Consider the following 14,645-nt stretch of genomic DNA (forward strand, 5'->3'; position numbering starts at 1 on the left):
TTTTATTTCCGGTGCAGTCACCGCTTCAGGTATTCCTTTTAATCTTATGTTACATCTCCTTCCTCTATTCTCCAAGTCTTCTAATTTATTATTGATGTCAGATAGTTCTTGTTGTTGGGATGATATCTGTTTCTGTAAGATGGATATGTCTTCAGTGACAGAGTCCTCTCTGCCCTCCAATGTTTCGACTCTTGCTCCCAATTCCTGTAAGTCTTGTTTAATATCTGCCAAGCTGTTAGTGACCGTATTTTGTAAAGTGTCCATTTTCTCTAGCATTTTGTCAAAGATAGTGTTAATGTCTTGCTTTGATACTAGATTTTGTAGGTCTGCTTTTGTAATAGAGATCATGTCTGTGTTGTCTGATTGGGGTTCTGAGTCTGAGTCCATGTCCTTTGCAGGGGGTGAGGTCTCTCTTTCTGGTGTTTTTCCTCCTTTAGTGGGTTTAAAAAAGGGGTGCTGTGTAGTGGATTTAGGAATAAGTTGTGGTTTGGTTTTTCTGACCGACATAGTTCACGTGCAGAGGAACAGGTATCCTAGTTCTGGCTGATAACTTGTGCTAAACTGCACTGTGTATTTTAATTTGCTCCCTTCTGTTCACTAGCGTATTGCAGTTTTTGTAAATAAGTTTACCCCCTTAGAAGCTTTTAGTAATGGTAAAAGTCAGACAGAACCTATTATAAATGTCTCTTGTATCCTGGCAAACGTTTCAAGACTTTAGTATAAATTATGTGTCAGATATACGGTAAATACCAATCCAAATGAACCTTAGACAGCACAGAACTCTTGTTCTTTGACCTTAACAGATAAGACAGTGCAGGCTATATCTTTTAGTGCATCTTTAAAAGTGAGAAATTTGATCAATCAGCATGTATTAAGCGTAAGGTAAATACCAATCCAAATGAAACATAGGCATAACAGAGCACTGCATCTCTGGTGCTGGATAGTGAGGCGTTTAAAACGGCTGTATTTTAGTTTTAATACTGCATTGCCCCTCTTTGTGGTATATCCGTGAGTAGCAAACCAATTCCTCCATCTTCATCCCTCCTCATATCATTACTGTCTTCCAAAAGCCGTGGGGCTATCTGTCTTACAGGGTGTTAGATGTGCCTGTTAGTTGTGTCCCACGTGGGCGCAAAAAATTAGGGCCTTGCAGTACAGCGTTCCCTTATCTCTCCTCAAATCATGGCTAGCCCCCACATATAATATCGATCCAGCTTACCGGATACTTCGGTACTTCTCACATGATGTTTCCCAAACTTCAGTACTCCTCTTGCTGCCCTTGCAGGTGTTGTATCACTAACTGCATGTAAACTTTTAAATTCCAAGATGGCGGATCTGTGTCTCTCAGTGCCGCGCACCAAGTCTGGTATCTTTCTCACTTTCTGTGTAGCTTTGCAATGCGAGTCCTGTAGAGTTGCGCTCAGTGAGCTCAGAAGTATTCCCGCAGCATATTGTTAGCAGTTAGATTGCTATATGAAAAGTTTAACACACTTTCAATGTTCTCTATGCACGGAGCTCAGCAATTATGCTGCCATCACTGAGCTCGTCCAGGCTTCGCCCACAGTTTGTAATTTTAACTGCACCAACTGTAACTTTTATACTATAACAGTGGAAAGCCTCAGTAAACTGTTTCTAGTCAAAATTTAAGCCAGCCATGTAGAAAAAAACTAGGCCCCAATAAAGTTTTATCACCAAAGCATATATAAAAACTATTAAACATGCCAGCAAACGTTTTATATTGCAATATCATAAGGGTATTACCCCTGGGAGTAAGCATGATACCAGTCGTTATTAAATCACTGTATTCAGGCTTAACTTACATTAATCCGGTATCAGCAGCATTTTCTAGTGTTTTCCATCTCTAGAAAAAATTATAACTGCACATACCTGATAGCAGAATAAACTGCACGCCATTCTCTCGCTGAAGTTACCTCATCTGTGTAATCCCCTCAGACATATGTGAGAACAGCAATGGATCTTAGTTACAACCTGCTAAGATCATAGAAACCTCAGGCAGATTCTTCTTCTATTTACTGCCTGAGATAAAATAGCACAACTCCGGTACTATTTAAAAATAACAAACTTTTGATTGAAGAAAATAAACTAGCTATATTTAACCACTCTCTCCTACAACGACCTTGCTTGTTGAGAGTTGCAAGAGAATGACTGGGTATGACAGTTAGGGGAGGAGCTATATTACAGCTCTGCTGTGGGTGTCCTCTTGCAACTTCCTGTTGGGAATGAGAATATCCCACAAGTAATGGATGATCCGTGGACTGGATACACCTTACAAGAGAAAGGGGGTGTTTTTATTTTGGGGTGGCTTTTTTGTTTTTATAGGGGTATTGGATTAGGTTTAATTTTTTTATTTTGGAAAATTTCGTTTATCATTTTTTGTAATCTTAGATGTCTTATTTTCTGTAATTTTAGGCTATTTTTTGTAATGTCAGTTGTGTTAGTTTTATTTATAGTTTAAGTTTAGATTTTTTACTTTTCACAGGTCATATTGTAACTTTATTTTAAAGTTAAGGGAGTGTTAGGATTAGGGGTTAATAGTTTAATTTAGGTAGTCACAATGTGGTGGGTCAGTGGCTTAGGGGTTAATAGTTTTTCTTTAGTGTTGGCGATGTGGGGGGCAGAGGTTTAGGGGTTAATAGGTTTATTTTAGTAGTAGCAATGTGGGTGTTTGGTGGTTAATAGGTTTAGGTTAGTATTTGCGATGCAGATGGCAGATTAGGGGTTAATATGTTTATTTAGTATTGGGGATGTGGGAGGGTGGAGGATTAGGGATTAAGACTTTAATTTGGTGTTGACAATGTGGGTGGGAAGGGGATTAGGGGTTACTATGTTTTTTTTTATAGTATTTGTGATGCAAGAGGATGGCAAATTAGGTGTTAATATGTAGTTTCTGGGTGTTAGTGTACTTTGTAACTTTTTTTTAATGAGTTTTGTGAAACATTTTTGTTTTGCAAAATCCATTACTACTGGTATTTGATAGCGGAATGGATCGTTGCGGAATAAGCTATAACGCTAGCAGTATAGAGCGGACCACACAACCTGTAATATAGGTGAGCTGAAAATTCCACAAATTCCACACTCATAGGTATTTTTTTAGTGCGTAATGGAGAATTCCGGTAAAGGATAAAATGCTAGCGGTATAGCCATACTGCTGCCACTTGTAATACGGGTGAGATGAATATTCCGCAAAGGCCAATTTTTTCGGTGGTATAGCCGTACCGGACAACTTGTAATCTAGGCATATGTGTTGTATTGAAATGTGAGTTTAAAACACTGCATAGATAGATACATAAGTATAACAACATATATATATATATATATATATATATATATATATATACACTGTATATATATATATATATATATATATATATATATATATATATATATATATATATATATATATATATATATATATATATATACACAGGGAGTGCAGAATTATTAGGCAAGTTGTATTTTTGAGGATTAATTTTATTATTGAACAACAACCATGTTCTCAATGAACCCAAAAAACTCATTAATATCAAAGCTGAATAGTTTTGGAAGTAGTTTTTAGTTTGTTTTTAGTTATAGCTATTTTAGGGGGATATCTGTGTGTGCAGGGGACTATTACTGTGCATAATTATTAGGCAACTTAACAAAAAACAAATATATACCCATTTCAATTATTTATTTTTACCAGTGAAACCAATATAACATCTCAACATTCACAAATATACATTTCTGACATTCAAAAACAAAACAAAAACAAATCAGTGACCAATATAGCCACCTTTCTTTGCAAGGACACTCAAAAGCCTGCCATCCATGGATTCTGTCAGTGTTTTGATCTGTTCACCATCAACATTGCATGCAGCAGCAACCACAGCCTCCCAGACACTGTTCAGAGAGGTGTACTGTTTTCCCTCCTTGTAAATCTCACATTTGATGATGGACCACAGGTTCTCAATGGGGTTCAGATCAGGTGAACAAGGAGGCCATGTCATTAGATTTTCTTCTTTTATACCCTTTCTTGCCAGCCACGCTGTGGAGTACTTGGACGCGTGTGATGGAGCATTGTCCTGCATGAAAATCATGTTTTTCTTGAAGGATGCAGACTTCTTCCTGTACCACTGCTTGAAGAAGGTGTCTTCCAGAAACTGGCAGTAGGACTGGGAGTTGAGCATGACTCCATCCTCAACCCGAAAAGGCCCCACAAGCTCATCTTTGATGATACCAGCCCAAACCAGTACTCCGCCTCCACCTTGCTGGCGTCTGAGTCGGACTGGAGCTCTCTGCCCTTTACCAATCCAGCCACGGGCCCATCCATCGGGCCCATCAAGACTCACTCTCATTTCATCAGTCCATAAAACCTTAGAAAAATCAGTCTTGAGATATTTCTTGGCCCAGTCTTGATGTTTCAGCTTGTGTGTCTTGTTCAGTGGTGGTCGTCTTTCAGCCTTTCTTATCTTGGCCATGTCTCTGAGTATTGCACACCTTGTGCTTTTGGGCACTCCAGTGATGTTGCAGCTCTGAAATATGGCCAAACTGGTGGCAAGTGGCATCTTGGCAGCTGCACGCTTGACTTTTCTCAGTTCATGGGCAGTTATTTTGTGCCTTGGTTTTTCCACACGCTTCTTGCGACCCTGTTGACTATTTTGAATGAAACGCTTGATTGTTCGATGATCACGCTTCAGAAGCTTTGCAATTTTAAGAGTGCTGCATCCCTCTGCAAGATATCTCACTATTTTTGACTTTTCTGAGCCTGTCAAGTCCTTCTTTTGACCCATTTTGCCAAAGGAAAGGAAGTTGCCTAATAATTATGCACACCTGATATAGGGTGTTGATGTCATTAGACCACACCCCTTCTCATTACAGAGATGCACATCACCTAATATGCTTAATTGGTAGTAGGCTTTCGAGCCTATACAGCTTGGAGTAAGACAACATGCATAAAGAGGATGATGTGGTCAAAATACTCATTTGCCTAATAATTCTGCACTCCCTGTATATATATATATATATATATATATATATATATATATATATATATATATATATATATATATATATATATATATATATATATATATATATACATACACACCTTTGAGCCCTTTCCAGTCCCTGGTTGAGCACTTCTCCTTCTGTATATATTTTTTTCATTAATAAATCTTTGTTTTAAATGTATTAAAGATAATTATAACAAATTATTTACTTCCATATAATTTGCATGTGTTTTCTTATGCAAACTATCAAGCTATAATGGTTAACTTCAGGTCTCCAAAACTGCAAAAAATTTTAGCACTATTTTGTGTAGTGCTTGAGCGCAACACTCAACTCTCCACTTGTAATATGAGCACTAATAGCTTTCCCCGCAATATCCATGAAAATTATAGGGCGCGTTAAGAAAACAAAATGTATGCTTACCTGATAAATTATTTTCTTTCTGAATGATGATAGTCCATAGGGTCCATAACATGTGAGATGTAATTCCCATCATTAGGAGGAGGCCAAGAACCCACACAAGAAGTTAAATTACCTCCCATCGCTCCTCATTTTAACGCATAGACGAGCAGAGAATAGGAAACATATAGGTAGGAAAGACAAAAGCAGGGTCTAAAGAGGTGCAAATTAGAACTGTCACCCAAAAAAATAGAAATGGATGGGGCCTAAGGACTATCATCATTCTTAAAGAAGCGTACATTTTGTTTTCTTTAATGTTGGAAAAATGGCAATAAAGCAAAGTGCATTAAAAACATGTGGGATTAATACCCAAGCATATGGTCCTTAATAGGTGGGACAATTTTCTGGCAGTTCCTATTTATCAGACACTGCGGCCTGAAGGACTTTCCTGCCAAAAGCAGCTTGTGAAAAAGTAAAAACATAAATACGGTAGAATTTTTAAAAGGTATGCAGAGAAGATCATGATGCAGCTTTGCAAATCTGCTTCAAAGATTTTTGAAAGCCCAGGAAGTTGCAATTGATCTCGTAGAATGGGCTGTCATATACTTAGGGGGCGACTTGCCCGACACCAAGTAAGCCTTGTGAATTACCTGTTTGAGCCAAAAGGCCCAAGCTACAGTAGTAGCCTTCTGTCCTTTACGAGTCCGAGAGAAATGAACAAGCTTTAAAAATTGTCTGAGCTCCTTAGTAGCTTGAAGAAAATCTTCAATGCTCTGACTACATCAAGATAATGAAAAACAATCTATTGATTTCTTAAAAACTAAAAATGGAGAATCACAGGATAAAGCTGATAACTTAGAAAATCTCCTAGTTAACAAGAAAATAACTTTCCAGGATGAGTTTGATGTCAATGGAATGCATCAATTCAAAGTGAGGACCTTGCAGAACAGAAATAACTAAATTCAAATTCCTAGGGCAGTTAAATAGGTCTCACAACTGGGCTAATTCTTATTAGTACCTGGACAAAAGTCTGAACATCAGGAAGTTTAGCTAACTCTCTATGAAAGAGAACAGATAAAGAAGACATTTGACCTTTTAGAGAGCTAGCAGACAAACCCTTGTCAAGGCCATCATGTAAAACTGAAGAATTCTATGAATCCTAAAGGAAAACCAAGAAAATCCTCTGGAAGAGAAGCATTTAAAGTATGCCCTCCAAAGTTTTTATTTTTTTGAGGGTAATAGGTTTTTTGGACTGTCAGTAACTGAGTCAGATTGTTTTAACCTCCACGGCATTAAACTTGAGACAATAGCCATGTAGAAAAAGAGGACATCTGCACTAGATCCGCATACCATGTTCTGCGGGCCAGGCTAGAGCAATCAAGATTACTGAAGCTGACTCCTTTTTGATTCGAGCAATTACTCTTGGAAGTAGAGCAAACAGAGGAAACAGATATGTTAGATGAAAATTCCATGGACACACCAAAGCATCTATCATTTGAGCCTTTGCATCTCTTGATGTTGCACAATACATTGGAAGTTTGTGATTTAAATGGGAGACCATCAGATCTATGTCCAGTAGACCCCCTTTGATCACAAATTTATTAAATATGTCCTGAAGGACTGGTCACTCTCCTGGATGGTCTGACTGATGGCTGAGGTAATCCGCTCCCCAATTGTTCACCCCTGGAATGTGATCTGCTGATGGCAGGACCTTTCTAATCTCTGCTGGATGCTCTGAGTGTACTGTCAATACTCCTCCTCCTTTCCTTTTAAATCTGAAAAGCACCTTATCCAGGTGCTTAGTAATTTGTTTGCAGCCTGTTAAGCAAACGTCTTCTCTGAGCTCCTTTTGAGTAATTTACCCTCGAGGATACTGCCCGCAACTATTTTATCCTGAGTTCCTGTTAAACCTTCCTTCAACACTTCGTTACCAGGGTGTTTATTGCGGATTATACAACTACTGCAGTTATATTCTAATCTGCAGTTTATTCTACTATCTGCCGTCAGATTCCGGCTTCTGCCTGAACAACATACCGACACTGATCGTTTTCTGCCTACTTCAACTAGTGTGACCAATCTGTACAAGGCATTGACATTACTCTGCAGTGATTTACCTCTTTTTAATGTTGAACTTGTTCTTTACTAATCATCCATTGTTTTCTTGATACAAATCATAACTCCTTCTCTGCTACATGTTACTCACATATACGGAGACTGCCTACGACGTCATCCGTCAATCAAAGGGGACTTGCCGCTTTCTCTGAGTAACACATTGGTTACAATAGCCTTTTTGATGCATCTAAGCAAACCAGAATCAGCCTATTGAACCTGACACATTGTTTACAGAGACTGTACCTTATACTGCAGATTATCGTTACAAATAATATATTATTGCAGATTACGCTATATTACCATATTTACTGCAGTAACTAATCAGACTATTTACTTTTATCCTCTGGTAAAAAATTGTCAACTTATAATCAAACAACTTCACTTGAGAAATAATAAAACTACTTAAGCAATAGTAGTTCATATTTGACAGTGATACAAATATAACTTTATAGTAAAGTTCTTGAACAACTCACATATATTCTGAGTTTACCATACAGTAAACTAAGTCACCTTTATTCTAGGGACATTTCTTCTAGTCTGCAGCTGAGATCCATAAAATTATTTAATCCTAACAGCTGACAAGGAGCATTGAATCCTCTCTGCCAAAGACAGAATCAAGGGCACTTCCTGCTTAGCCAGTGGACTGGGAGTACCCACTTGATGATTTATGTAGGCCACCGCCGTGATATTGTCTGAAACGGATACACTTTTTCTCTTTTAAGAGGGTCCTGGACTGAAGAGCCTAGAGAATCGATCAGAGATCCAGAATTTGGATTGGTAACCTCGCCTCCAGAGGGGACTAAACTCCTTGTGCACATTCGAGAATTTCAGACTGAAAGACTGGCATCTGTCCTCACAATAGCCCAAGATGGATGTCCCAAGGGTAAAAGAAGGACCTTGTATCCACCAAGAGAAATCCAAAGCAATCTGCTGTTCCAATCAACTGTAGATAATTCTTTGACCAATGATTGAGCATAGATAGTTGAAGGGGTCACAAATGGAGGCGGGTAAAGGGAACTGCATCCGAAGCCACAACCATAAGACCCACTACCTCCATGCATTGAGCTACTGATGTAAATGAAGCATGTTGCAGGGACAGACACGTCTTCTGAAATTTTAGCATGTGTAATTCCATCAGAAATAGACGCATTAGGAATGAATCTATGATGACTCCTAGGAAGGACTCCCTTGTAGCTGGAGATAAAGAGCTCTTTGGAACATTGATTCTCCAACCGTGGTCTTGGAGGACAAAATAGTACCCTTTGGGTATGGGCAAAAGCTAGAGGCATGCAAAGAGCCTGCACAGATATCATCCAGATAATGGCCAATCAAGATCCCCTGAGCTCTGATCACCACCAACAATGCTCCTAGCACCATTGTGAAGATGTGAGGAGCTGTAGAGTAGGCAAAGAGAATGACTGGGGGGTGGAGTCAAGGGAGGAGCTATATAAACAGCTCTGCTGTGGTGCTCTTTGCCACTTCCTGTTAGCAGGAGGATAATATCCCACAAGTAAAGGATGAATCTGTGGACTCGTCGTATCTTATAGAAGAAAGCTCCTTTCCTACCAGTAGTCTTAAATCAGAACCAAATAGAATCTTCCCTTAGAAAGAAAGAGACATTAACCTATGTTTGAAACCATGTCTGCTGACCATGACTTTAACCATAAAGCCCTTCATGCAATAACTGCCATAGACGTGTTCTTGACATCAATCAAGTGCATTGGATATGCTGTACCAGTATCTCCTTCTAATAGCCTGTGGGCTGTGTCTGTGCTGTAGTAAGTGGCTGACCTGAAGTAGCACCCCTCCACCGTTTTACCAGTCACCAACTGCATCAGTAACCAGTAGAGAGCCCATCCAGTGCTTGTATAAGAACAGCAAAGGATTTCTGAGGAAATACGGTTTTCCCACAGGAGGAAGCTAAGGAACATGTCACCGCGACAACTGAGGGTAGTTATTGGTGAAATCCCTAGGTAGATACTGTGCACATAAAATGGTATTCCATTGTTGCTTTATAATTCAGCTGGTTTGAAATCTACTCTGTCTTGTTTGTGAATGATATGTCCCAGGGATAAAGGGTCTCACAATGATCTGAGCTCCCAAACATTAATCCATAAGCAAGTAGCTGGGACACCTCTATTCTCGCCCTTCTCCTGGGTGGCCAAGAACAAAACTGAGGAGAGATGGTAGGTAATTTAAGCTCTTGTGTGGGTTATTGGCACCTCCTAGTGGCAGGAATTACAACCCATATATTATCGACCCTATGGACTACCATCATTATAGGAAAGAAAATATCAGCCGTGCTAAGACTCTCCAGTTAATCATGTTTACCATTCACTTGTAAATCCAAGTTGTGCGCTATTCCTAGTGTGGGTTGAAGAGCAAGAGATAATGCACCCTGCATTATTGATTGCTCTCCACATGTAATCTAGACCTGATTGTAATAAGTGGTGCATAAACTTTTTACAGATAATACAAAAAAATATGTAATCCTTCAAAAATAAAGCTTAAACAATCTGCAACATTACCTTCAGTAAAATTTGTTTACATTCATGAAATTTGCCACATTTAAAGAGTGCATGTGCCAAGTACAGAAGAACTTCTGTGTTTTGGTGCCTGTAAAACTTTCGCAGACAGTTTTCATACTGTAAAGAGAAAAAAAAATAAGTTCAAAGTTATTTAGTCAAATGACAAATAGAGACTTGCAGCCATAAACATGTTTTTTTTTTTACATTTATGCTTACCTGATAAATTCATTTCTTTTTGGATAGTGAGAGTCCATGAAATCCTCACATGTGGAATATTCATTACCTGCACACAAGATGAAGGCAAAACCATCCATACATAGAACTTAGTTGGCAAAATAGAGATGGAAATCAATAGAGGAAAGGACTAAAGCAGGGTTAAGAAGAGAGTCCTGCCTCCAGCTGTATTAAAATAGAAAAGGTGGGCTTGTGGACTCTTACCATGCTGAAAGAAATTAATTTATCTGGAAAAACAGAATTTATGGTTACCAGATAAATTCCTTTTCTTCCTGGCAGTCCACCACTTCATTTATAACTGTTGGGAATATCAACACCTGGCCACCAGGAGGAGGTAAAGACACCCCAGCCAAAGGCTATACATATTCCTCCTACTTCCTCATCCCCCCGGTCATTCGGCAGAGGGAACGAGGAAAAGCAGGAGAAACATTAGGGTGTAGAGGTGCAAGAAGAAAAAAAAATCAATAAGGAAGCCGCCAAAAATATTATGGGCGGGGTTGTGGACTCTCTCTGCAAGGAAGGAAAGGAATTTATCTGGTAAGCATACATTTTTTTTCCCAAGGCAGGGATAGTCCACAACTTAATTCCTAACTGTTGGGAACCAATACCCAAACTCAAGAGGACACTGATGAATAAACGGGAGAGACAAAAGAAACGGAGGCTGACCCTAAAACTGAGGGCACCACAGCCTGTAACATTTTCTCCCAAAGGCCGCTTAAGCCGAAGCAAAAACATCGAATTTATAAAACTTTGAAAAGGTATGTAAGGAGGACCAGGTAGCCACCTTACAAATCTGATCCATAGAGCAGTGCTTTGCTTTCCAAACTGTGTGTTGGGACACATTAATGTGTCGGCAGCAGTGTACGGGTGTGTTCCCGCTTCAGCGCAACTTTTTTTTTTACATTTTTTAATTTTTTATTTTTTTTTGGTTTCCTACTTTCCGCTTGCTTGCTACGCATATCACATGGTTGACTCGTGATTGATACCTAGTGGGTCACAGATCATCTTAACCTATCGGCACAGCTCAGTGGGAACTGAAACTATTCCCATTGGCGGCTTTGGCGGCACATTGGCTCCTGACTGCACGTGTAGTCTCCTCAATCGGCTCGTGACTGCATGTGTAGTCAGTGAGTGGGATAACAGTGTGTTTGCAGCACAGGCAGTATTCAGTGCAACTTGCAGAGTTCTGAGGGCGGCAGCTTAAACACTGAGCTGAAGTCAGAAGTCAAAGTGTTTTTTTTGGGTTTTTTTTGCAGCTAGCTCCCAGTAGAGCATTGCTGCTCCTGCTCTTGATATATGGATAGGAAGTGGAAGCTTAAAAATGCTTGATGATGAAATGCGAGTGTCTTTATCTAATATTCCACTAAATATTCAGAAATTGTGTTCATCCCATCAACCTCATACAGCCCATTAAAATAGTAAGTAGCTATTGGTGTTATTAAACTTTTTTTTATTTCTTGCACATACTTACTGTTACCTGTAAATACATTTTGTTATTATATCATTTATGTATGTGTCCGTATCTCTTAAAACAAGTTAGTTCAACCCCCTGTTTGCTAGTACAACTGAATTACTGTGTCGCAAAATTATGTAGGTTTAAAAAGTGTGTCACCAACATGAAAAGTTTGGAAAGCTCTGCCATAGAGGTTTCGTTCTTAAAAGCCCAGGAAGAAGCTACTGCTCTAGTGGAATGAGCCGTAATCCTCTCAGGAGGCTGTTGTCCCGCTGTTTCATAAGCTAAGCGGATGACACTGCTCAGACAAAAAGAAAACAAAGTCGCAGTGGCCTTCTGGCCCCTGTGCTTGCCAGTATAGAGAACAAACAAAGATAAGGACTGGCTAAAGTCTTTAGTAGCCTGAAGATAAAACTTAAAGGCACGAACCACATCGAGATTATGAAGTAAACATTCCTTAGGAGAGGAAGGTCTAGGGAAAAAAGAAAGAACAACTATTTTCTGATTAATATTGCGATCTGACTACCTTATGTTATCAGCATTAAAAACAAGATAACATAAATTATGCTTACCAGATCGTTTCCTTTCCTTCTGTATGAGTCCACGGCTTCATTCATTACTTGTGGGAAATACAGAACCTGGCCACCAGGAGGAGGCAAAGACACCCCAGCCAAAGGTTTAAATACCTCCCCCACTTCCCTCATACCCCAGTCATTCTGCCAAGGGATAAGTAACAATAGAAGAAATATCAGGGTATAAAAGGTGCCAGAAGAATAAACAAAAAATTTTGGTCCGCCCAAAGGAGAACACGAGCGGGGGCCGTGGACTCTCCCTCATACAGAAGGAAAGGAAATAATCTGGTAAGCATAATTTATGTTTTCCTTCTTAATATGAGGACCACAGCTTCATTTATTTCTTGTGGGAAACATATACCCAAGCTCTAGAGGATAATGAATGAAAACAGGAGGGTAAAAGAGAGGCGGACCCTATTCTGAGGGCACCACAGCCTGCAAAACCTTTCTCTCAAAAGCTGCTTCAGCGGAAGTAAAAACGTCAAATTTGTAAAATTATGAAAAGGTATGGACCAGGTAGCCGCCCTACAAATCTGCTCCATAGAGGCCTCGTTCTTGAAGGCCCAAGATGAAGCCACAGCTCTAGGTGACTGAGCTGTAATCCTCTGAGGAGGCTTATGTCCCGCTGTCTCATATGCTAGGCAAATAACACGCCTCAACCAAAAAGATAAGGAAGTGGAAGAGGCCTTCTGCCCAGACAACAAACAAGGAAGAAGTCTGTCTAAAATCCTTCATAGCTTAAAGATAGAATTTCAAAGCCCGAACCACATCCAAATTATGAAGTAACCGTTCCTTCGAAGAAGAATTAGGACATCTGGAAGGAACCACAATTTCCTGATTAATGTTACGATCCGAAACGACCTTAGGAAGAAACCCCAAACCAGTATGAAGAACAGCCTTATCAGTGTGAAAAACTAGGTAAGGAGGCTCACAAAGCAGAGGCTCTGTGTGCCGAAGCAATAGCCAGTAGAAAAAAAACCTACCAAGACAGTAATTTAATGTCAACCAAATGCATAGGCTCAAATGGAGTCTTCTGCACAACTTTAAGAACTAGATTTAAGTTTTAAGGAGGAGCGGTAGGTCTAAACACAGGCCTGATTCTAGACAGAGCCTGAACAAAAGAATGCACATCAGGAAGCTTAGCGAGCCTCTTCTGTAATAACACAGATAGAGACGAAATCTGTCCCTTTAGGGAACTAGCAGAAAGGCCCTTCCCCAAATCATCCTGGAGAAAGGAAAGAATCCTGGACACCTTGACCTTATGCCAGGGGAATCCACGCTCTTCACACCAGAATAAGTAGATCTTGGGGCGTGCCTAGGCGGCGGCCATGACTGGTCGCATTTTCAAGGGCTCCTGATAAGATACAGATAATCCGCCGATTATCCCTCTAACACCGATTCATCTAGCTACTACCTTAATATATTCACCAGCAGAACGTGCTGAGAAGTTTTTTGATACCCGACTTGGTGTGTTTATGACGGTAGTTCTTGGAACTAGACTGCTGAGGCCTTGTGGACGGCGGACACATTGCGGCTCTCGGCACCCCCCCAGCCTAACAGCTGGGTAGCACAGTCGAACAGTGACTGTTTCTTTGCAACCACAATCCAACCCATACGAAGGCTTATCTCTATCTAACAGGAGATGTCAGCACAACGCCGCTCCGGCCCTCCTAGTATCGAGGAGGCGCTGGACAGATGGGAAGCTCGGATACTACAGGCCCTGAGAGAACATAAGGAGAGTCTGGAAAGATCGCTCCTCAGATTACTCTCGGCAGAGACGCTTGGGCATAAAAACTGTTTGGATATGGCAGGACATCGCGACTATCAGGAGCCGGGCAACCTGACTGATGGGAACTTTCGCATCATAAGCTCTGTCGCAATCAGTCCGGAGGCCCCACATTCCCCATTTGATCGAGCCACAGTACCTACCTCAGACGCAGATAAGGGAATTATGTCAGGCTCTAAAGCTGCGGAAGCTACTGCAGTTGATCCAGAGACTACTGCCGATGTGGAGGATCCATACTCCTCAATCATAGCACCAGTACCTAGTGGAATTGTGCCAGGTATGCCTAAAGGACCTCTGACAGAATTAGCCCCGATCAATCCCCTGGATCCTTACCTGAAGGCAAGACTTTTTCTTTTGGGGGCGGAGACCATTCGGATCCTTACTACTGCTGATCGCAGACCCCTTACAGCCCTCCTAGACCCCTCTGAGCTTGAGACTGTCTGTAAAGGCCTAGAGCAGTTTCTAGGTCTCCCTCTATTTGGGTCTAAGACTTTCCACAGAATTGGCGTAGGATAAAACCCTGCGACAATCTTGCAGCAAACAACAAGCTGCCC

General features: G+C 40.4%; 1 protein-coding gene across 1 annotated transcript in view; it reads right to left on the reverse strand.

Annotated features, from left to right (window-relative positions):
* Nucleotides 1–14,645, reverse strand: part of LOC128636500 (RNA polymerase-associated protein CTR9 homolog) — a 741,649-nt gene that overhangs the window by 134,711 nt on the left and 592,293 nt on the right. Inside the window, exon 17 of the mRNA XM_053689508.1 lies at nucleotides 10,047–10,163. Coding sequence (XP_053545483.1) covers nucleotides 10,047–10,163 — 117 coding nt within the window. The remainder of the gene's footprint in view (nucleotides 1–10,046; nucleotides 10,164–14,645) is intronic.

This window comes from Bombina bombina, chromosome 7 (assembly GCF_027579735.1).
Source record: "Bombina bombina isolate aBomBom1 chromosome 7, aBomBom1.pri, whole genome shotgun sequence".
Taxonomy (NCBI): domain Eukaryota; kingdom Metazoa; phylum Chordata; class Amphibia; order Anura; family Bombinatoridae; genus Bombina; species Bombina bombina.